This window comes from Mustela nigripes, chromosome 7 (assembly GCF_022355385.1).
Source record: "Mustela nigripes isolate SB6536 chromosome 7, MUSNIG.SB6536, whole genome shotgun sequence".
In the NCBI taxonomy this organism is placed as follows: domain Eukaryota; kingdom Metazoa; phylum Chordata; class Mammalia; order Carnivora; family Mustelidae; genus Mustela; species Mustela nigripes.
Window position 1 is genome coordinate 5,744,670 of NC_081563.1, and position 25,116 is coordinate 5,769,785.

General features: G+C 49.8%; 1 protein-coding gene across 2 annotated transcripts in view; it reads right to left on the minus strand.

Annotated features, from left to right (window-relative positions):
* Nucleotides 1-25,116, minus strand: part of MBOAT2 (membrane bound O-acyltransferase domain containing 2) — a 120,369-nt gene that overhangs the window by 8,915 nt on the left and 86,338 nt on the right. For both annotated transcript variants that reach the window (XM_059405121.1, XM_059405120.1), the window contains 7 exons: nt 18,296-18,351; nt 17,022-17,076; nt 11,207-11,390; nt 7,152-7,344; nt 6,703-6,806; nt 3,602-3,666; nt 1,741-1,873 (listed from right to left, as the gene is read on the minus strand). In XM_059405121.1, coding sequence (XP_059261104.1) covers nt 1,741-1,873; nt 3,602-3,666; nt 6,703-6,806; nt 7,152-7,344; nt 11,207-11,390; nt 17,022-17,076; nt 18,296-18,351 — 790 coding nt within the window. The remainder of the gene's footprint in view (nt 1-1,740; nt 1,874-3,601; nt 3,667-6,702; nt 6,807-7,151; nt 7,345-11,206; nt 11,391-17,021; nt 17,077-18,295; nt 18,352-25,116) is intronic.

Consider the following 25,116-nt stretch of genomic DNA (forward strand, 5'->3'; position numbering starts at 1 on the left):
CTTAATCTCACAAAACAAACTGAGGGTTGCCGGGGGGAGGGGGTTTGGGAGAAGGGGGTGGGATTATGGACATTGGGGAGGGTATGTGCTTTGGTGAGTGCTGTGAAGTGTGTAAACCTGGTGATTCACAGACCTGTACCCCTGGGGATAAAAATATATGTTTATAAAAATAAAAAATTTAAGATACAGGTTTCCTAATCACTACTATTTAAACATTTTTTTCACCTCAAAAAAGTCAGAACGTGTTCGTTTTGAAACACACGAACTTAACCAAACGTGATGCCTTCCCTTCCGCTGTGCTCCCCGCTCTGTCTGCCTAACGCGCTCCGAGGTAAAGCACGGCCCCGCTGCGAGGATGCCACCAGGTTCTTCAGCAGCGACCCGCTGCACAGTTCGTGGAGCTCCCACAGAGAGACCATGATCCCTAGCAGCCGGACGGGATCCGGGCGCCCACCCAGTCCTGCCCGGTTCACGGCCACAGCAGCTGCCCACCCTCTCCCCTTCCATCCACCGAAGGCAAATCAGTCCTCCTGAAGCACGGCTTTCAGCGCTCTCTCCCCTGGTTAAAAACCTCCCGTGGCTCCCAGGTACGCAGACAGAATGCGGGTCAGGCCCTTTCCCGGTCTGGTGTCCAAGTTCTTCTAAGACAACCCTTCCCACCCCCTCCCCTGCATTCCTTTGCCCTTCCAGAATTATTCACCCCTTAGGTATTCATGATGTCTCTGCTTCAGCCAGACTGACTTGTCATTTCCAAACACACCGGGCACTTTCAAACTTGGTTCTGCTAATGTCATTTCCACGCCTAGAATGTTATGTTCCACGCCCATCACAACTTCCCCCACTTTTGAAATAATGTTCCTTCAAAGCCCAAATCCAACCAAACTTTCCTAATGAGGCCACCTCGGGTCAACCCAACCAGAAGGATTTCTTTCACCTTGAAACAACTATGTTACTTATTATAAAACCCACGGATGTCTCACACATGCCCCGTGGTGGGCACACACACGTGGGTACATACATGGGTACATACACTTGGTGCCCTAATTAGACCACCGACAACCAGAAGGTAAGGCCCTTGGTTAATATTTCTCTGAGCTTCCCCTCATCTCCCCCTCAATGGAACCTGAAAATTGCATAAATACCCGCTGGTTTGTTAAACAAAGGCTACTCACCTGTACGCGCTGTGGGAAGCCTGTTCAAACACCCTTTCTGTCATGTTCTTTTCCTCTGACTTTCGACGACTTACACTAAATTGTCCTCCTTCCTTGTCCACCCATGTCACCGATCTAACTTCTCAACTATTTCCCAAAATATTACTCCAGGTTCCACGCAGGCCAACACGCCAAAGAACTGTGTCCACCGCCCCGGGAACGGCCCATCCACTCCGTCCACACTGTCCGTACTCCACTCTCCGTCTAAAAGAGGACTCAGAGGTGACAGCTTTCAGGAAACCTTTCTAAACCTACCCTCCTGACCCCCCTTTACTGAACTCTGCTTTTAGCTCTCGTGCAGAAGATTCTGTCAAGACAATGAACGCCTTGTGGGTACCTCCCACGCACCAAGTCTTCTCAGATGAACCAAGTGTGGAGGCCCGGGAGCCCTCGACAAACACGCCAGGCACACACCTCACTGTGGGCCAGGGCCCCAGGCCCAAGGCCCGTGTGTGGAAGGGGCCACAGCCTCCTCACCCAGGGCAAGGGGACCACCGGCGCAGCACGAGGTGGGATTCTGGATACTCACAGCTCGCGCTGCCAGGGTCATCAGCACTCCTGTGAGGAAGGTCAGGTAATACCCTGGATACACCCCATGCCAAATAGCAGACAGAATGAACGTCTGGATAGTCGGACTCAAGGAGGCTCGTTCGTAACAAACCCTAGAAGCCAGAAGACCACAGAGCGAGTTTAGATAGTCCACAGAGATCATTCTATTCGTACCTGACAGGACAGAGGGGAACCAGGCAAGCAGCCGCCACTTAACATCAGCAATAACTTGACCTGTGACCTCAGGGAAGTGACAGCTACTAAAAACTCCTATGTACAAGGAAAATAAATTTGATTTTCATCTTTTTATGGTATACGTAACAGCTCAAATTAGCACGGCCGGTGTCTAGAAATCTACATGAGTTACCAAAAAATCTTTAATGTTAAAGATATTTTACTTTACATTATTTTTAAAATTTTCTTTAATGACTATCATTTAATTAAGAACTTTCAACTGACCTAACAACACTTCTTTCTGGCAAGTCTGGCTGTACTTAGTCTAAAGTTTCTCTGTAAGGGTAGAGCACTCAGAAGAAAATAAGATTTTCAATAGTATCAAATTTATTTTTTTTAAGGCATCTCTACACATGGGGCTCAAACTCATGACCCCAAGATCAAGAGTCACGTGCTCCACTGACCGAGCAGACAGGTGTCCCTATGGGTGTCGAATTTAAAATACAACAGTAGGGGCGCCTGGGTGGCTCAGTGGGCTAAGCCTCTGCCTTCAGCTCAGGTCATGATCTCAGGGTCCTGGGATTGAGCCCCGCATCAGGCTCTCTGCTCAGCGGGGAGCCTGCTCCCTGCCTCCCCCTCCCCGCCTTTTCTCTGCTTGCCTCTCTGCCTACTTGTGATCTCTCTGTCAAATAAATTTTAAAAATATAACAATAACAAAAATCACACAACAGGAGTTAGGGTGGTCTGCAGCCCATGGGGAGACTACATGGTACCAGCAAGTGACACTCTCCTACAGTGGGTATTTCCAGGGATAAAGATGCTGAACTTGTCACAAAATAAAGGACATTCCCAAAAAAGACAGCTTGATGCAGATCAGTGCTTAGAGCTACACCATCATGGTGCAAGATTTCATAGAAAAAACATGAGGCAGAATAACAGGTCTCACTAAGAATAAGGAGGCAGTCACTGGGAGTTTCTGTGTAATTTCCTAACTTTGTCCTTGACAGATGTTGCTCTGCTTGGGCTGCCTGTCTCTCTCCCCATGGCCATGTGACGAACACCTATCATGGATCCCGGCACCCATAATCCCTTCCCTACCCCCTGCCCGCGCTGCCCCTACTCAAGCTCCCTGCTCTTCCTCCCTACAGGGAAGGGCACGTGTAGGTGACACTGCCCTGTTTTCCAACAAGACTGTGGACTCTCTGGCTACAGGAGCTGGGTCCTTCTGTCGGACTCAATCTTGCATCCTGTGCCTAACATGCAGAAGCATCTGTCAAACTGAAATATCTTAACACTGGAACTGTTCCAGAAAAATCTAGGGCGTCTGTAGCGCGGTTGTGTAGATACTTTGTTTTTACTTAACCATATCTCCGGGGAATGGGAGAAGGAGGACACTGGTGATGCCAAACCCCAGAGAGATGGCGGAGAGGATGGACCGAGAGGCCAGCGAGAGCTCTGTTCACTGCTCAGCCGGAAAAGTTCTCATATTTGATATACTCACGCTTCGGAACACTGTTCGCACTGTTGGCAGCGCTTCCTGGTTAACACCAAGGTCACAATATCACTCAACACACCATAAACTTAATCAAGAATTGGAGCTCAGTGAAGCCTGACCTCAAGTACCAGACGCCATAGCACAGCTAACGTCTGTTCCTGAAGGAACATACCTTTTGAGCCAAAGAGCTGTCTGAATATTCCAATTATCAAGAAACATCTTGAAACTTGTTGACATCTGAAAAACAAAAGAACGTTTTTCTTTGGCCCATGAAATGATGACGCTTGAAATATAAGTAATAACATTTTATTGTGCTGAAATTAAGTTACTTGACATTGATGACAGGGTACTGATTTCTTTCCTTAATACTGCTTTTCTAACATAGTAACATCATGTGTGAGTGGAATTCGTTTACTGTAAAAGCCATCTACGAGATGAATTTTTCCTACATGTTCACATTTCCTCCTACACATTAGCAGTGATCGGGGTTGTCATCGAATTATCCCAGACATTCCTGATAGGCAAATGACCGTTCACTGACCGTCCAGTGGCGCTCTCACCGGGGACGGGGTGTCCCATCAAGCCACCGTCTCTCAATCCCCTCACCTCCATGTCTCTCTGGCCACCACCTGTGGCCACCGGGAACCTTGGCGCCACCTTAACTGCCATCTTCCCAGCTTTCTAGCCTCTCCATGCAAGCCTCCCCCATAAAAGCTTCCCCTTGGCCTCAGAGGAACTCGCGGTCCCCTCCCCTCCTCCTCCCTCTGTCACCATTCCTCCTTGCAACTTCAGTTCTTTTCCACTGTTTAAAGCCCATGGTCCGTTTCTTACTCTCACCAAAATCCTGGACGCCTCACCCTCTACCATATTTTCACACTGTCTTCAAATACTCTAACTGGTAAACCTGTGTCAATCCCTCCATTTTAAAACAAAATCAAACAAAACAAAAACTCCTCCTTCAATCACTTGTATCCCACAGCGACGTCATTATCTCCTTCCCTGTACAGGTAATAGATGCCTAAGAGTTGTATAATCTGGCCTTTATGCCTATCCCTCCCTGGACACCGTTACCAGAATCATCAGAAAACGGCCATGTGGTCACAGCTGCGGGCACTCGTGAGTCCTCCTCTCTCGCCACACCTCAGCAGCGTCTAACGCGGGTCGCCATTCCCTCCTTCAGAAAAACGAACTTGACTCTTCACTCTCTCACACCCTGATTCTCAACAAGGGCAATACTGCTCCCAAGACGAGAAAACCCGGTTCTTGGGGGCAAAAAGTCTTCCTCTTTTCACGTATAAACACATGTGTACATACAAGCACATACGCCGATATACGGTACGTGCAGTACTGAGTTTCATGGAGGCTTGCTTAGGAAGAACATGTCTCAGAGTGTCCACAGAGCAGCCACGATGAACAGGAAGTTAGAAACCTGCCAAGTATCTGTCACTCGGTTTCCACACTTACCTGTTTTTCCTTCCCCTTCCCCATTTGATTACTGACATTGTTCAGAGAATTTCAAAGCACATACCAGACACCTTATTTCACCTATAAATAGTTCAGAATTTATTGGACTTTTAAAAAACCAAGATTAGACCTAACAGAACTAATTCTTACTCCTTAATATAATCACCTAATACCCCCTTTGTGTCCAAATAGCGCTGAGTATTTGAAAACATGTTTTTCCGGTTGGTCTGTTCACTGGGATCCCAAGAAGGTGCACACAGTGCATCTGGCTAAAGCTTCCTTGAAGCCGTAACAGCCTCCCTCTGCCCCCCACTTTCCCATGTCATTTATTCTTTGGGGAAAAATGGGTCATTTCTCTTCCAGAGTCCCCCACTTCCGGACCTGGTGTTTAACTCACTTCTGCGTGCTCTACACTCCCTCTAAACTGAGCAAGATCGAGGACCCAGTCAGGTCTAACCGTCTCGGCAAGCACTGAGGGACGGTGCTGTATTTCCTGGGGCGTCACGTCCACAGGCACTGACTGACTGTCCCACTTCGAGAGCCTTCAAGGATGCGAAGGTGCCCAACACAACTGTCTCTTGACCTTCCACCTCAAGTTCTGGTCATCTCTCTTGTTGGAGTAAATCTCTCAGGCTGGCAAACCTTCTTCTGGTTCTGCTGCTCTCTCTGGGTCCTCCTCACCTGCCTGCCTCTGCCGGGCCTGAAGCCCAGGTGCTCTGGGGAGCGCGGTGGGGGTGGGAGGCGGCTCCCAGCCCTTCTCGCTCTCTGCTCTCGTGGCTACTCTCATGGTTTCTCATTTCAAAGCCTGAAATGCTACGTGCTCACGGTTCCCCAGTTAGGATCTCCAGCTCGGCTGCTGTGTGTCTGCTCATTTACTTGCTTGCTGGACAACTTAGTGAAGTCTGAAATCTGAACGCAGGGCAACTTTCCCTTCAAACCTGTGTCTGTTCTTTGTTCCTTCTCCCAGTGAAAGGCGTCACCCACAAAACTGGCTCAGCTCCGGTCTCTGGTCCTGATTCTCACTCTCTCTCTCTCGCTGAGGCCAGGGTAACAGCGAGGTGTGCTGAGTCTCTGGAACGGTGCTCCCAGGTGTTCACGACTCTCCAGCCTCACTGGCTCTACCCTGGGTCAGGTCACCATCACCTTGGATTAACACAGCACCCTCCTAACAGACCGCTCTGGCCCACGAGGGCAACTCATTCTGACTCAGGAGATCCTTCCAGACCACAGCCATGATCATCTCACTCGTCTGCATAAAACCCACCCACAAGACTCCAAGGCTCTTATAAGACCTCCAAACTGATAATATGGCCTCTGAAAGTGTCTGGGCCTGCCCTGGATTTCTGCAGGCTCATCTGTCACCAATCCCCACGTGAGCCACACGCCATTTCTCCCCCACTCAGGACGTTCCCCTCTCCTCGGAGTACCTGGCAATCTGGTTCTTATCTTTTCAGACTCAGCTTAAGACCTTAGTTGCTTCAGGAGCCCTCCAGAGCTATCTCATCTGTGCTGGAGCCTATCTTGTAGCACACACACACCCTCCACCTCTCTGACTACAACCCGTCCTTCTGTGCCCCAGTGGCCCCCTCTAGTTTATAGCCACGAGGGCCCAGATCACCCAGATCTTACTCAATGGACCCTGGTGCCTGATGCACGGGCCGATCGATGATTGAGAGATATTGGCTGAATGGAAGACCTGACTATTCGTAATAAAAAGCCTTCAGTATCTCTGGGAACATCACATCATAACCCATAAAAGCAAAGTATGGTATGTAAAGTATCACAAGGCAACTGTGATGATTGACTAACCTCTATTTGTTGAATTCTCAAATTGGAAATCAAGTCCCAGCGAGCTGTTCCATTTTCATCATATCCTCTGAAACCAAAGCCCGCAGCATTATTAATAGCATCAGCTGCAGTAAACAAAGTGAAGAGAGAGTTTTAAGAATCCACACAACAATACACCATGTTCTCCCAGAAGGTACAGGTCATTATATACTAGGATCTTTTTAAACAGTGGATTTATTCATTCTTATTGTTATCTGATATAATAGTTTGTAGCATACCCTAACGGTTTCTAGGCTATTCCCTTGTATTTAGGATATGAGCTATAAAGTTTGTTTCTTGTGACGGCTCTGGTTTTTCCCATCGGTCTTTAACCACAAATCCTCAAGAGGGCGCTCTCCCCGCTAGCTACCGCGTAAGCTGTGCCTCATTGGATCACCGTCCAGGGTCCAGTCCATTCCCAGGGGACTCACCTAACGTCCATGCAAAATAGTATTTGGGTCTGGCAGCCAGAAGAGAGATATAGAGATAGACGACTTTTGTTGGCCATGAAGCTGTAGCTTGAAAACGCTCATCGATGTTATACTCCACGGGTAACGTTTTAGAGATGGTCAAGTGGAAGAACAAGGAGAGTCCACAGACCAAGAGCTTCTGAATGACCGCGACCTCAAAGAACAAGACAAGGTTTCGTAAGTCTTATCTGAAACCCATCTGACACACCACCACCAGATTAACCTGCATGAACTCTGTAACTCTCCTCAATCAGGCTGCTCTCGGTGTCCCACACCCTCAGGCTCTCCCCGCAGGAACATGTCCAGCCTTCTAACTGCTCCCTCTGGACGGGCTCAAGTCACACTAGAAACCTCAGTCTGTGTTTTCAAAGCTTTCAGTTAAAAAATACCTGAAAGCAAACCCAGGCATACAGGTGTGAATATACAAAAATGATCACGTGAATAACTTATGGCAGCGGATTTCATATTGTACACACACACACACACACACACACACACACACACACAGCATATTTTTCCACTGTGCGTTTCCCTATATTTTCCAAATGCCATGTATACTTCATGGACATTATTTTTACAAAAAGCAGTTTAATGCATCTCTTGAAATCTGAGAGTTCTCTAAGGCAATTTAGTTCACAAATGATAAAACCAAAAGAACTACACAACTAAGAAAACAAAAAGATTTACATAAAAGACTCTGGTGGAGGAGGGGAAAGGGCTGTTCTTTCTAATATCCTGGTAAGGTTAAATCACCTGAAAAGAATCCAACTCATGGTGTTCTTGTATTTTTAGTAGCCCAGAATACTTCAGTCTCAGCCCCAGCCAAGGGAAAGAAACAGGTGGAAGGAGGGAAGGCTGCATCCAGGTAATGGAATGTAACTGAACACCAGGATGTGGAGTGTCCTGCCTGGTAGTCTAATAATATTCAAATGAACTAATCTGCACATGAATATTCATTAAGTACCCAGCACCTGAGGCCTCTTTGCGGTGGCCCTCATTCCTGCTTTCCTCAATGTTTTTTTAAGCTTTCTCCAGTCCAGTAAGGCTACCTCTTCTTCACCTCTCCCCCCAAATACCTAAGCTTTACATGTGAGGTTTAAAACAGGTAGAGAAAAAACTGTATTGTCAAGGCAGTGAGATGAAAAAAAATGGTCTCACAAGGCAATCGAAAAATTGGGTGTATCGTCTTAATGACACAATGGGCAATACAGTGGCCATCAGACTAGACAGGCAAGTTTCTAGGGTATCCATTTAAAAACAAAAATTAAAGTAGCGCAGATCTGATCTCAGCTACCAGGTGGCGCCCAAAGGCTGAGGCAACATGGGAGCAGGTAGTTAGGGAGGCCAGGTGGGCCCCTTGGTTCCCACAGCCTCCCTGCGTACTAAGGGAGCACCCTTCCAGCCTTCCAGCAGGAGGCTGATGTTAACACTTAGGGAAGCTGAACCAGAGAAGATCCAGGCTTAGGGACACGGGTCCAGAGTAGGGGACTGGCTAAGAGCGCGAATGAAAATGGGGAGACTCTGGAGGAAGCCTGCAGTCTGAGAGGTGGGATCCTCAGCCCCCAGGCGCGAGCCAGCTCCAGAAACCTGCAGTCAAGTCTGTGCCCCCTTGTAAGATGGCAGAAGACTGCCACTAAAAGGCTATGCAGCCCCAGAGAAAAGTCCTCCTGACATCATGGCCAAGACTGACAGATGCTCCCCAGGACCCCCCCACCCCTTCTTGCAAATGATGGAATTTTTATTTGGGCACGTCTAGCTAAAGACCACACGTGACTGTCCCCTTCACAGCTGAGTGTGGCCACGTGGTCCATGCAATGTAGACAGCTCCTGTGGTGAACCAGCTTCCGCCGTGGGAATGGGGGATCACCCAAAGGAGGGCAAAAACAGGGGAGAGCCTGTTGGATCCCCAACACATGCAGCCGCCATGTTACCCACGGGTCACTGACACTGCGGATGCCCTGGCAGAGACCTTGTGTAAGCCCTTGTGATTTGGGTCCTTGTTTCGGCACCCAAACCCGTATTTGATTTAAAGACAATCAGGAGGTCCCCAATAAAAGGGCCACTGGCGACCCGACTGTCCTACTTTGGATCTGAAGAGACCACACACTCCAGTGAGGCACAAAGAGCTCCAAATGCCTTTGAGTGGTTTGTAAGTCACCACCATTTCTGACTGCACGAACCTTACACGTAGGGAATTTAAACCAAATATATGGTAAGACAGGGAAATAACAGATTAAGAGTATCTGCCATTGCCAACAACCTCTGATTTAGGCCTACAACCCAAAAGAGGAAAAGCCGCATTTCATAAGACTGGATCCCATACAAATTCAGGGTGAGGCAAGAGAATATATAAATTTGTATTATGCTTTCTTGGGATTTGAGTTACTGCCACTCAGAAGTTTATACCACCTGAAATTCTCCAATTATTTTACAACATTGATTCCTAGCTTTTACTCCTCTTTCCAGTATTCCAGAATAAGATTCTAGAATATTGAAGCTATCTATATTAATCCTTTCTTTCTCCTGTGGCAGCGAGATCTCTAAAGGGTCAAGTGGTCATCCTGGAGACACAAAACTGTCAATGGAAGAGATCTGAATGTACTCGATTTCAAGCCTGAAATTCAAGCCCACATGACACGGCATTTACCAATGAACATGTAACCAGTAATAGAAACTATGAAGACAAAAGCACCTTTTTGGTACAAAACACAATGAGTCACATGGCAGCAAAGAGATAAAATAAGAGCTTTTGTGAATGAGTGTGCACTTCCTCATTCACGCTTCATTTTGTAATAACTTAGAAAGGAAGGTGATCCTTTGCTCTAAGCCCCACATTCCGAAAAAACATACCAGCCCCCGTTTTTGACTCAGAGACTGATGGACCCAGGCGTCGAAGGACTTTCGGAGTCTACCAGATCACGTCCGCCAGAAACTCAGCCTCCACAGAGCCTCAGGGCCTTTCTTTCTTTCCTTTTTTTTTTTTTTTTTTAAAGATTTTATTTATTTATTTGACAGAGAGAGATCAGAAGTAGGCAGAGAGGCAGGCAGAGAGAGAGAGGAGGAAGCGGGGTTCGATCCCAGGACCCTGAGATCATGACCTGAGCTGAAGGCAGAGGCTTTAACCCACTGAGCCACCGAGGCACCTGAGCCTTTCTTGATAAAGGAGCATCTACCCAACAGCTCAGAGGAAGTAAAGCTGACGGTCGGCTGTGAGGCCACCGGGTGCGGGCACCGGACTCGGATCACCTGGGTCTGAATGCCAGCCCGGGACATCTTGGCCAAATCCCGCAGGCCGGTTTCCCACCTGTTAAGCGGGGCAGGTAACAGCCCTCCCTCGTGTTGTGAGGCCAAGAGAGTGACTACGGGGTGTCCCCAGCAGGGACCGGCCCGTGGGAAGTGCCATCAAAGTGTCAGCTACTGTTAACTGTGTCACTGGGGGGAATCAGGAAAACTTTTACGGACAAGGTGCTATTTGATGTATGGCCTTTAAAGAGGAGTGAGATGTCAACTGGCGGTGCCGGGAGGCGGAGGGAGGTCAGGACAGGAGGACAGAACACTCAGAAGTGCTGGAACATGAAAGGCGGGGAAGGAGGAGGCCTAGGAGACCAGGCTGGGTCAGTTGCGGGCAAACCGCTCTCTTGTAAAACCCTCCGGAACCGTAAAACATTGTTCTCACTGAAGAACTCTGCACTGCTTCTCCTATTTTTTTTTTTCTAAGATTTTTATTTATTTGAGGGAGAGAGAGAGAGGGAGAGAGGAGGCATGCCCAGGGGGAGAGGCAGCCCCCCCCCGCCCTCCCCCTGCTGAGCAGAGAGCCCGATGCGGGACTCGATCCCAGGACCCTGAGATCACAACCTAAGCCAGGGGCAGACGCTTAAGTGACTGCTGGCGCCGGGGGCTGCGTTGTGAAGTCACTCTCTTACGACCCGTTTCCAAGACACGGCGGGTGCACACCGCGAAGACCACCGCGTCTGGGAACCAACACCCCTTGGCGCCCGTGGCTGTGGGGAGCTTACGTTGGGAGACGGCTCGGCTCTGTCGCCCGGCAGGTCCTCCTTCCCGGCGGCGCCCAGTGGGGCGCGCGGGTGCGCCCGGCCCTCGATGAAGGTGATGTAGTCCCTGTAGGAGCACAGCGGGCCGGCCAGGATGCCCATGAAGTTGCAGTTGTAGCTCAGGTACTCCAGGAGGCTGGGCATGCGCCTGCGGGGAGAGCACAGCGGCTCAGCCGGGCGAGCGTGACCGAGACCGCGGGGACCGCGCGCCCCCCACCCATGCCACTCCTCCAAGAGCCGCCCTCCGGCCTCTGTGCGCCACTGCAAAGGGGCCCCACCGAAGCTCTCATCCCAAACCGACCTGAGGCAGACAAGCCCGGGCCTGGAGAACTCGGGAGTGGCCAGTCACTCGCCCCACAATGACCCCCGCCGGCGCAGATTGCGCGTCCACGGGCCCCACAGCCTAGCAACACCGCAGTGGACAAAGCAGAGCAACAATCTGCGTTCAGAGCTCACACAGCAGGTGCAGAGCAAGTAATAAAAATGTGTACAGTATTTCAGAGGCGCAGAGTACTACAAAGACAAGGGGTGGTGGTTATTATTATTATTATTACAGTCAAAAGCCAAAGTCCTCCTATAAGGCAACATCCAAGCCGAAGCGGGAAGGGAGGGAACAGTGTGAGTGACCGGGACAAGTCTTCCTGGCAGAGGGAACGAGGAGTGCGAAATCCCTGAGCTGGGGCCGTCCAGCAGCATGGAGGCCGGTGTTGCTGAACCAGGGAAAGAGTCGAGAAAAATCGGAGAGAACGGATGTGAGATCATCGAGGGCTCTCTCAGAAGCTACGGAAGGAACTTTGGCCTTTACTCTGAATGCGGTGAAAAAGTCCAGCAGGGTTTTTTTAAAGACCTATGTTTCCGAAGAATCCCTCTACCCGAGTTTGGACAGGTCAAGGGTGGACATTGGAAGGCCGGCCAGGAGGCCACTGGGATCTCCCCGCAGGAGGCGACAGCACACGGGAGCAGCGAGGGGAGGCAGGCCCTGTGCACGCCCTGGCAGGGCAGCCTGGGGGCTCTGCCCAGAGACTGGATGTGGGGGCAAGACGGAAGCGAATGAAGGATGCCCTGCAACGTCTGTCATTCAACTGCTCTGAGGTCTGTCCAGATGGCACATGGCATCTCACAGTCACGGAGCTTTCTAGTTCTTAATGCAGGGAAACGGGTAAAAAATACTTAGTAACACAGGAACTTCCGTAGACTGTATACATCATCATATAGATGAATTAGCAGTCTACATCTTTATTTTCTTTTTCTCTTCCTTTTTTTCCAAGTATGTGAGATAGACAACAGGGGAGAGGCAGGAGGAGAGAAATTTTTTTTTAAGATTTTATTTATTTTTTTGACAGAGGGAGATACCACAAGAGAGGGAACACAAGCAGGGGGAGTGAGAGAGGGAGAAGCAGGCTTCCCGCTGAGCAGGGAGCCCTAAGTGGGGCTCGATCCCAGGACCCTGGGATCATGACCTGAGCTAAAGGCAGATGCTTAATGTACTGAGCCACTCAGGCGCCCGGAGAGAGAATCTTAAGCAGGCTTCATGCTGAGCACAGAGCCCACCAAGGGTCTCAAACTCACGACCCTGAGATCGTGACCTGAGGTAAAATCGAGTTGGACACTTAACAGAGGCACCCAGGTGCCCCTCATTTATTTTCCACCAGCAGCTCCATTTACTAGTAAGCCTGCTTCCCACCGACAATTATAAACTATCATAACTAGAAGAACAACTCCACCTGAGGACAGGAAGCAGGTTTCTAGAAGATGTTACAGCCCTTCCTTCCTCTCTGAGAAGTGGTTTCCTTAAAAAGCACAAACCCTCTCTGGGGCCAAGAGAAGCTGACAGACCCCCTCACATGTAGCTTTATAAAAAACAACAAAAAAGAAAACACTGCTTCCTGCCCATCTGATACTAGCGACATCACTACTTAGCCAACACTCCTTTTTTAGATTTTTCCAGAATTACCCTTCTACATTTAAAAGCATTTTGAGCCTTACATATTTTCTCTTCATGGTTCAAAACTGAGGAGAGAAAATGTTGCTGGCAGAGCTTCCTCTCGCATGTGTTTCTGGAATGCTGCACCAGAATGCCTTCTCACTGCCTCGAAGGCTGGGGAAGCGCCTTCACGCAAAAGCCACAGAAGAACTTCCTGTGCTCCCGGGACAGAGCTCTCGCTCAGCACCAATTACTTCAAGCCCCCAGACAGTGTCAGGCGATCATGGCACAGCCCAGTGCCTCCAAGTCAAACTATGTATCAGAGTTTGCAAGGACAGGAGATAAGTCTGAACCATGAGAGCTGGCCGAAGTAATTTCTGGCTCAACTGTCGTATCAAACGACAAGTCACTGTAGGTACTAAGTAGATAATTATAATGCTTGCAGTTAAAATGAGAATGAAGTATAACCATATTTCATTTATGACATTAAAGGAAAGAATCAGCCTTTCATTCCATTAAGTATTTATTTGGAATCAACTCCACAGGTTCGAGCTTCTCGGCACTACGGACTTTTTGGGACAATACTTCCTTGTTGTAGGGGGCTGTCCTGAGCACCGCGACATGTTTAGGACATCCTGGCCTCCACCCACCAGATGTCCGCAGCCCCTCCCCCTCCACCGTGACAACCAAAAATGACTCCTGCGGGGGCACAAGCACCCTCGTTGGTGAACCGCTGTTGAGGTGATGAGGACAGAATGATACATGGGCCAAAGTTCTCTCCTCACAGAAGTGTGTACTAGAAAGACAGAGAGAAGGACAATCCAAATACCAGACAATACCAGACAGTAATATATATTGTGAAGAAAAATCAAGCATGGCAGAGGACAGAGAGTGACAGCGGGAAAGGCGGTTTCTGACGAGGATCTCTGTGTAGTTACGAGCAGTAGAGCTACTAGTTCTTATCAGGTCTTGAACCTGGTGGTCCTAAGTGCTGCTCCCAGTCACCTACAGGAAAAGCCGCTGTGGGTTTTCCCTCAGAGGAGAATAACCTAACCCAACACCCATTACAAAGACCTCTGGCCGCTGAGTGGAAAGTAGACGGTGGGGGGCAAGGAGACAGAACTCTGGGGCGCCTGGGTGGCTCAGTGGTTAAAGCCTCTGCCTTCGGTCATGATCTCAGGGTCTTGGGATCGAGCCCTGCATCAGGCTCTCTGCTCAGCAAGGAGCCTGCTTCCCTGCCTACTTGTGCTGTCCAATAAATAAATAAAATCTTTTTTTTTTTAAAGATTTTATTTATTTATTTGACAGACAGAGATCACAAGCAGACAGAGAGGCAGGCAGAGAGAGGAGGAAGCAGGCTCCCCGCTGAGCAGAGAGCCCGATGTGGGGCTCGATCCCAGGACCCTGAGATCATGACCTGAGCCGAAGGCAGCGGCTTAACCCACTGAGCCACCCAAGTGCCCCAATAAATAAAATCTTAAAAAAAAAAAAGAAGAAGAACTCTGAGTCCTGCCGGCGAGGCTGTTCCAGGAGACCAAGTAGAGAGTGAGGGGCCCCGCTGGGCCGATCTCGGTGGGAGTGGTGAAAAGCCGGTCAGATCAGGGACAGTCCGATGTCATGGTCACATGAGAGACAGATCTCCAAGGAAGAGTGAACTTGTCAGTGGAGAGGGTCTGCAGTACGAACACGTGAGTCTGCCCAAGTGCTCACCCTAAGGCCCTGTGACATATGGTGCCGCTGTGAACCTGGCGGGTGGCGGGCTGCGCGGGGGGGGGGGGGGGGCGGGCGGGGGGGGTGGGGGAGGGGGGGGGGGGGGGGGGGGGCGCAGAACTCGGGAGTTCTGTCTGGAACGTGTTCTAGCTGAGACGCCGGCTCGGATCCCCGCGGGGACACTGAAACGAGCTGGAGCTCAGGGGACAGGTGGGAGGACCGTTACAAGCCGCAAGTACATGGACCAGGGCCAGGGGACAGAACGTGGTCCCCAGAGAAGATGGAGCCGTCCAAGCCTGTGCCTCGCAACCACGAATACTTAGGGGTGAGCCTCGGAGGGGGAGGATTCCGCGAAGACAGCAGGAAACAGCCAGGGAGGCAGGAGGAAAACCAAGGGCGGGGGGGGGGTGCCCCAGAAGACGAGAGAGGAAGATATCCACAGACGGTGCGGTCCGCTGGGTCGGACGGTGCGGAGAGGCTGAGCTGCCGCGCACCAAGGCTGCCTGTTCCACCCCCCGAGGCTGCGGGTCCCCCTGAAGCTCGCTGTCCGACCAGCGGTGGGGACGGACCCGACTGCGGGGGGCTGAGGAGGGAAGGGGGTGAGGACGGGGACAGGGACCTGCATCTCTCACAGTCTCGCGTTACAGGCTGCAGAGCAATGCGGAGGGAGCTCGAAGGGCAAGCGAGGTAAAGGCGTGTCTCCTCTCAGCACGAAATGATGGAGAAACACGAGCGGCCATGCAAGGGACGGACAATGGAAGAAGCAAAATCCTCGAGTTGAAGAGAAGCGGCTGGATTCAGCCCGAAGTGAGAAGCTGCCTCAGGCGGGCCAGTGAGTCCTCCGTGTAGGGCAGAAAGTGGAGTGTTTGCCACAGACGCGGGCAGCCTGGCAGGTTCAGTGGCAGCAAAATGAAGCGGAGCTGCCTTTCTTTTCTCCAAGAAGCAAACTTCGCTCCAGCCCGAATGAGTGCGGGGAGGGGTGCTGGGAGTCGGAGGAAGGAGCACACAGAAGCTGGGGGTTGCCGAGAGGGACCGGGGTGGGAGTGGACAGGACAGACGCAGCCGAACTCCTGGCAACACTAAGGCCCTGACTCTACACTTGTGGTAACGCACTCACAGCAGGTCCAATCGGCAATGAATGTTTTTCGGCTCTGCTTTCCTCCACTGTGTCGGTAGGCAGAGAGTCGAATTTAATAGGGCTTGGGGTTTTGCCAGCTGGGTGTGTGGGAGGGCAAGGCAGAAACGGGGGCGGAGTGTCTCCTAATGAGAGGTGACAGGGATGGACAAAGGGCGCCTGAAGATCACAGAACCCAGATCAAGGTCATCTCTCACGGACTGTGCATATTCAAGTGCACATTTACTGGTATGTAAGTACTGACTGCAGACAATATCAAAGTAAAATAATCTTAAAGATGGGGAAAGTATAAGAATATTCCCAAGACATGCCACCAAAAGTGAACACTCAGGGTAGGGTCCGTCCACTATCACACACTTAACCTCATTCTTCTGACCGCCATGATCTGTTAGTTCTAGATTCACAGAGAACAAGGCGCTTCCTAGGAATTTTTCTTTAGGTAAAACGAGTATTCGATCTCTAATTAGATTAAGATAGAGCCTTCCAAGAAATCAAGATATTCCTTCAGTTCGTCAACAGAGGACTGTCATAAATGAAGTAGAAACCTACCCAGAAAGAATTCCCCAAACAATACTGAGATCTTACTGGTTCTTCATTATCTCAAAGCACGGCATCTATGTGCTGTATTACCATGTCTTAGCCCAATTCCTGCCATCAAGTTGTAGGTCTATAAACAGAAGCAGCGATGATCACTCATTACCTCATGGCAGACATGAGGACTGTCTTCAGGGAACTCAGAAAATCACAGGAGAGACAGAAAATTTAGTGATATCCATGATACATAAGAGGCACGTGCAGGCTGGTATGTCCAATGTGCCATGGGAGCCTGAGAAGGCACTTGCAGCCTAACCTAGCAAGATCTGGTGTCAGGGCGGTGTGCGGAGGGAGGAAGGTTTGGTTTCCAAAGTCGGTACCTCCAGCACGATGAGTCAGTCTTAGCCGGGAGAGTAAAGCGCATCCCAGGCAGAGACCGCATGAACCAAGGCTGGACACAGTAAGAGGGCACGTACCTCACAGCTAGACCCCTCTGTGAGGATGTCAGCTCTTCATCCTTCCGAAACATCCCTGAAAAATAAAAACAGGTACCTTTATCAATTATGGTTTCCAAGAAAAGAATGGCATTTTTCCCCATTCACACTTGCACAGCTTTTATCAATGGAAATTCAAGCTATAATCCCAATTTTTGAATAACTGGTTCCTTTCTTTCTCATTGCAACACAGGTTCAGTCATATCAAAGGAGCATCATGGAACCCAACACATCTAGGTCTGTAGGAGATAAATAACACACGTCAGGGCACAAACCTGACCCTTCTCTAGAGGAAATTATTATTAACTTAAAAATTCTAAAATGCTAGCATATTTAATAGCAAACACTATGACTTTCAAAAGGGGGCATTAAGATCTATTATTAGATGGCTTCAATGACTAATCGGTATTAAGGGCTAGAAGCTCAACATGAAGCAAGGAATGATTTCCTTACCTCTGCGTGACTCTGAGGAATAAAAACTGGACTAATATACCTTCTCCATCCATTTCTTTACCTTCTCTCCCCAAAGAGGGGATAGGATTTGCAATTACACAACCACTTACTCGATTCTAAGCCCAATTTAAAGACCAAAGGAGGACTAAATTAAGAGGCAAACATCATCCTTAAAAATTATTTGTAGGTCTTCCGTACCAGAGGGTACAGGACAGGCGATGTATACAGTGGGGCTAAACACCCCATGCCAGAAGCTCCCTGGGCCACTACAAGTGACGGGTCTCATGGGGACGCTCCTCCAGTCTGTGAAGAAACCAGAGTCGAAGTTGTGACTCATGGCCCAGACTGTTAGCATTTCCTATGGCAAGTGTCCATCCACGGAAGACATAAAATCCGAACTTACAAATATTTATGCTAAAAACAGATGTCACTGTGTGTATACATTAAGGGATAAGGGGCGTGGGGAAAAACATTCAAATATTAATAAAAATGTGACACAAATGAAACAGGGACTAGTAACACTTGACTCAGATCAAACGTCTATTTCCTTTATATTTGCCACTAATGTGGGTCCTACAGCGGGATCCCATTCCTTTACACTGGTTTTGTCACTGGATCAAGTGTGAAACTGAGATGAAACACTGCAGAAAAATAAATACACTTTAGTGAACCTATGCAGAGTTAAAGACTCCCCTCTCTGACTTCCTCGAATACAGAGTGGAAAGCGAGGGTCGTTTCTCAGATGAAAGTACATTTGAATAGGATTTCTTTCAGTGACAAAAAGTTAATTTCTAAATTCTTACCATCATGAATTTCATAAGCCAAACTAGTGATCTTCTGGGTAATTATCATCATTGGGCTGTGACAAAATAAAAAACACGTATTTAAAAGCAGAAACTTAAAATAATACTTATGATGTATGAAAAAGAGTTTCTTCTGCTTATACAACTACAAAATGCTGACTTTTACAACACACAAAAAGACCTTGGAGGGATTTCAAAGAGATAGTCCAGGGGCTGCTGTGTTTGGGGAAGGTCCAGGAGGAAGGGGGAAAGGAGGGAAGAAAAGACCGGACAAGAGAAGGGGAGGGCGTGGAAGGAGGCGGACAGACAGAGAGCGGGAGGGAGGAACTCCTTCCGGCTCAGGCTCCACCCGCGACCCCGACCCCGGGGTAAGCAGCGCCGCCCGGCCCCTCTGTCCTCGGAGATAGAACAGAGGCTGGGGGGAAAGAGCCCCAGGCATCAGGCATGGCCCTGGCTTCTGGGTTTTGACTTTCCAACATACCATGCTGCCTTTTGCCTCAGCTGACATGCAGGTGGAAAGTGAGTTGGGAAAAGGGGAAAAGGTAGAAAATTAAGAGGGGGGGTGAGAAATGTAGAAGAGCACGGGAGGGACGGGGGAGGGAGAAACAGGACAGCGTCCAGCTCGCTGCTCTGGGACCCCCAGGACTAAAGGCCTGTTGAGAGCCGCCCTAGGGACAGTGCCTAAAGCATCCTTTAAAGACGGCTCTGAGTGATGTCAAGTTAAGGAAATGGCAATCTTTTCTCCATAATTTAGGATGTGTAATGGCATGGATAGCTTGGACAGGGAGAATACGTAAATCCATGTAAGAAAGCCACCAGCATACACATTCATCCTTTACTACGTTAGCTTACAGACACTCCTATCGCAGAACAACTAATCACAAGGAATTCATTTATATTTTTGGAATTTCACTAAAACCAGGAAATGCCGTGTTGCCTACAAGCAGAGCTTGTGACTCTGCATGCTCGGAGTCCGCACGGCGTCCACGGCACCAGGAAGGCAGGACGGGCCAGCCACAGCGCCAGCAAGCAGCGGGAGGAGGCCCAGACCCCACCACGGAGACCCGGTGCCCTCCCGCTGCCCCACGCTCGGAGCACGAGGCTGGCCAAGGTCTGCTCTGCCTCTGGACAAACACAAGCATCCTTCAACGCGTGGCCAAGATGGACGCCCTGGGAGGCCATGAGATGCTCAGAGCCCGGCGCCTGAGAACTTACAGCTCCTTCTCTTCACCCAGCAGACAAGATCTCTCTCTCTCACACACACATACACACACTCACACGTGTCAGAGGACAACTGCTCTAACAGTGCACAAAGGAGGGGAGTCCCCTTGGGTTCCCTGAAAAGTCAGTTCTTCCTCCTACACCGCTCGCTCTCGGGAGACGAGCCCTCAGCCCACCGCCGCCCCAGCCTGCTAGGAGCACCCAGGAGCTGTGTCAGCCTGCAGGAGGTCTCACGGGCCTCCGAGGTTTGCAAAAACGATGATTCCCACTTCCCTGGGGGCAGAGAATCACTTTTGTCATCCTGCCTCATTCTCACCAAAGAATTATAAAATACTCTTCAGTTCTAAATTCTAATTCCCTCTTTTCCTCAAAACATAATACCAAAATGGCTGGTCAAATAAGGAAGCTTACCCGCACAGTGACAGACTAAACTGTTAAGTACAGATAGCTGAGATGTTCCCCAATACAAATATGTGCTTCCTGTGTACGGGCCCTCCTTGCGCCCCAGTGCCCCGGCCGCAGGCTGCCTCCCGGCGTGGAGCTGGGCTGGGAGAACGGGTCGTGGGAGGCTGTGCTGTTCCATCCGGGAAGCACGTCCCTAACAGGGACGGGAAGACGGCAGGGAGCAGAGCTCAATGCTCCCAAGTCTTTCCAAACGTTGCTCCATCCACTTGGACCTCTCTCTCTGGAAACGTTCTGCGAGGACGGCTCCTTCTTCAAGTCCCAGCTGTGAGGTCACTTCGTACTAGAAGCCCAATGGACAGCTCAACCACACGTAGCTCCTCAGCCACGATGCCCACACCTGCCCTTCATTTAACTCTGGCTCGTTTGCTTCCTTCCAAATATTTTCAGGTGCATGGGTATTTCATTTATCCAATTACAGTGGCTGTTTTAAAACCTCTCTTTCCTGGGGCGCCTGGGTGGCTCAGTGGGTTAAGCCTCTGCCTTTGGCTCAGGTCATGCATGATCCCAGGGTCCTGGGATCGAGTCCCGTGTCAGGCTCTCAGCAGGGAGCCTGCTTCCCCCTTCCCTTCTGCCTGCCTCTCTGCCTACTTGTGATCTCTGTCTGTCAAATAAATAAATAAAATCTTTAAAAAATAAAAATAAATAAATAAAATCTCTCTTTCCTTTCTAGAAAGTCCATGAGGTAAGGAACCAACAGTCTTTTTCACTACTGAATCCCCAGTGCCTAGCTCAAGACATGTGCTAAATAAATACTTTTAAAATGCCGAATACACAGATTCTTCCAAGTGTCCAGTCACGATCTCTCACTCCTTCTACAGGTTGATCACACTCCCTCCTGCCTGTCCACTCTCATCCGTGCTTGAAAGCATTCATCATACTGTTTTGTAATTCTTTTGTTTACTTTCCTGTCACCACGAAAGTCATAGGCTACTGAACACCAAGAACAATGCTTTATTTATCTCTGCACCTTCAACAACTGGCATACACAAGGGCTCAGAGAACCAACCAGTTTGCAAAAATGTCCCAACATCATTTTATTTCCTTTACTGGTGATCATTAGCCCTGAATGTTCCCTTTGATTTTAAACAGTCCTGCTGCCTCTGGTCCAACCTGTCATGAAATGGGAACGGGGGGTGGCAAATGTGAGAGTAAAATGCTAGAAGGCAGAATTACTACAGAGAGGCACTGCAGAAGTAAGTTCTAAATGAAAGTCAGGCAGTACTACAGTAAAAGGTTCAGTAAGGCACCAAGAGGTAAACAAGAACTCAGGAAAGTGAACCAGGGGAAAATGAACAGACGAGGCCAACACAGGCATGGGCAAGACCAGGAAACAACAGAGTGAGAGGAAGGAGAACCAGTCTCACCTTACTATGCCGAACCCAGGGTACAAAGCCAATGCTTCTAAATGAGAACAACTCCAATGTTCTCAAAGAGATCACCTGCGGTGGGTCTTCTCCACAGTGCACTTTGTTCATAAAAACTTGTTTGGTAACAGACATTATTTCACTTATACCTTTACTGACATTTTAACTACCTGTTGATTTTGCATCTGGCAGAACCTACAATAGCTCATCCCTTTCCGGGTTCTAGAAAGTCTGGGACCACTTGATTTGAGTCAGAAAGGCCCTCTGGCTTCCCGCAGGGTGGAGTCTGAGGGATGGAGGAGGGCGAGAAGGTGGACGGAGAACCTCCACCGAGTGAGCTCTGGGTCGTGGGTGGAGCCACCAGCACCGTCTACATGACGACATCACTGTGTCTGGGTGGACCTGTATTTACCCCTGCTGGCCCTCTTCCAAGAAAGTGGGAAAATATGGACTTGAACTGTTCAAAATAAATACTTCAACTGATGAAACAGCTTTAGGTAATATTTTTTTAAAAGCCCTCTCTTATATAAAGAACTAATAGCGCTATACTTCTTAAAACAGAAAAAAAAGGATGCAGAAGTTAACAATCATCTATACGCATCTCTTTTGTCTCTACAGATAATGAGAAGAAGAGGAGTTAGTTCTATCACACAGAATTCAACCACAGTTAATAGCTGAGTTATTAGAAGATGAATACAGGGCCGGGCATTAAGGAGGACACATGCCGTGACCGATGAGCACCGGGTGTGACACGCAACTAATGACTCGTGGAACACTACATTGAAAACTAATGATGTTTTATATATTGGCTAATTGAACGTAATAAAAAAAATAAAAGAAAATGAATGCTACGAAGAAGAGTCACTTTCTTAACTGTCCACTATCCCTAGAGGACGCCCGCCCTAAAGACCTGTGCCTACTAATGCGGCAAGCACCTGCCAGGTCAAAGGTCAGTTTGTCACTGCAGGGTGTGAGTCCCCTGGCAACAGAGATGAACTGTCATGTCTCCGCCTTAGTCATCTCTTTCCTCCACAAAGAGCAAACCCTGCAGCCAAACATGCCCCACACCCTGGATCCCGGAATCCAACGGGAGACGAGCCGGAAAGGGCGAGCCACGCTCATTCGTTCCCCTTCCTCCCTCATGCAGAAACAGGTGCTCAACGAGCACCTACAATAAACCAGGCGCTGGAGACACAAGATGCAGGTCTCGCTGCCACCAACGTCACAACGGACCGGACAGAGATAAGAAACAAATAAACAGATCAATGCATAGAAGGCCAGATGCCACTGAGTGTGGGGCATGGGAACGGAGCAGGGCAGGGGAAGAGGGATTGCCGGCACAGCTGTAATAACCAGCCTCACCCCGAAGGTGACATTTCAAGCGGGAACAAGCGGACAGCTTGTGGAGGTAAGAACGTCCAAGAAGGGGGAAAAGCAGCTCAACAGTCCTCAGGCAGAAATGTGACTGGCCCAGGGGGAGACAGGACCGGAGCAGGTGCGGAGCAGGGACAGGTGCAGAAGCTGGAGACAGGGCAGGGCAGAAGTGGGACCCAGAGGGCTTCAGCAGGGGCGAGTGAAGATGGGCTCCGTCCGAACCAAGCGATGCATGAACTGGAGGATTTCTGGCACAGAGTCACCTGGTTTTAAATGGACGTGTTCCAGCTCTGGGCTGACACAGACTGGGGAACCATGGCGGGATAAAAAGGCCAGGAGGGGATGGTGGCTAAGTAGGCAGGAGAGGGCGACGGCACGTGCAGTCTGCGGTGGAGCCCAGCTGTGGTCAGAGGGTAAAGAGGCAGCGTCAGAAGACGATCTGACCATGGACTTGATGCAGCGCTGAGACCCAAGGCCGCCAAGGTTTCTGGCCAGAGCAGCTCCCCAGGAGGATGGAGGTAGCTGAGTATAAGCACAGGAGGGCAGGGAGGGGCCGTCCGTTTCGGGCACGTCCGTGTGAGGGGCCTCCCAAACCCCTGGGGGAGGAGCAGACGGGGCCCGGGCAGCCACACAAGTCAGAACAGTCACCCGAACCCCACCACCAGAGGCGATCCCTGCGGGAGCCTGGAAGCATTTCCCTGCCCCCCCCCAAGTTATTACGTAAACCATCAAGGTAATGATGCCACCGCGTAGACGAAATAAAGCAGCAGTGTGACGGTATCGTGACACAGCAAGTGTCTGCTGAAACCTTCCTTTAGCAAACACGGCAATCTGCCAGGAGCGCGACCTCTGGGGCGCTTTCTCGTTGCAAGGGAGATGACCAGGTACGCGAATAACCGCGGAAAGAAAGTACCACGAACCAAAGGAGGCGTTGAAGGAACGTGTGCAGAGATGAGACAGGGCTTCGAACGGGGAACCTGGCATCGGAGCCACGTGCCCTGTGCCCACACGGGGCACCCCGGGCACAGGGAACAGGCTGCACGACAGTTCCGAGCGGAGAGCGGGGCCGTGCGGCACAGCCCATGGGAGGCTCAGAGCCTCGAGAAACCCGCAGAGCCCCGAGAAGGGTCATCAGAGTAGGCTGCTCCGCGAGCGCGCACAAGAGCGGAGAAGGCTCAGGGAAGGTGGAAGCCCGACCAGTCAAGCCGCCTAGAAACCTGCCGCTCTCGGTAACTTGACCGACGGCAGCAGGACAGGAGGTTTCTTCTCACCAAGCCTAGGTCAAGGTGAGGGAGATGCTCCCTCGGGATGAAACAGGACCCACGGAACATTAAGTTTCAGCGGCTAAATAATTCACATCCGTCCCACTTACAACACAGTTAGTGGGAGCTGTGTGACAGGAGGGTGAGGGGGATGAGAGTGGGGGTGGGGGGGGCTTCTAGATTCGGCACAGGGCACAGAAAGATGCCTACAATTAAGACTCTCAGCTTGAGCAAGGCTTTCCAAAAGGCGTGCACTCAGGGCATCTGTCTGGCTGCTCAGTCGGTTGAGCGTCCAACTCTTGATTTCAGCTCAGGTCACGATCTCGAGACTGTGAGATCAAGCCCCGTGTCGGGCATGGAACCTGCTGAAGATTCTCTCTCTCTCCCTTGACCTCTGCTCCCCCGCCACGCCCCAAATAAAAACAAAGCAAAACAAAAGGAGTCCATGTGACAATCCCACCTGTAACTTAGACCAAGGAGTCTGTCCCTTATGCTGGACAGGACTGTCACCTACGAAAAGTACTTCGCACCTAGTGAAAAGTATAGCACATACTCAATAAATCCTAGCTGAGTAAGTGGTAATACAATGTTTGTTAAGAATGTGATACTACGTGATTCGCTCTAAAACACATCCTTAATTTGAAATTATGTCATGTACCTCTCTTTTGGTGGATGCATGAAGGTACCCCTTCAGCACTACAAAAATCGACACACTGCAATCAGAACTCATTACCTTCCTGCCAGAAAAATCTGTTCTCGCTTCTGTCTACAAGCTGTCTACAAAGAATGCCAGCATTTGCCTTTCTTTCTTGTGTCTCAGTACCATTTACCGAATAATCAAGAAGGGCTTTCCCCATCCCCACTGGATCTATAATCCCAACATTTCTATTCTGTACCCTTATTTCTCGGATCCCATGGGTCTGTTTCTCTCCTCTGGCTTCATGGCTTTGTCTAATCCTGTGTCAATCCTGTAATATTTAAGTGACTGCTCCTTAACAGTAGCATGTTTTATACTGAAATAGTTACTCTCAAGCCCTTACACTTCTAGAAAAACTTTTCAGTTCATCTCATTTCCCTCAAGACCCCACCTTGAGCTGCCTTACACCTACAGATTAATTTGAGAGGAATTACCATC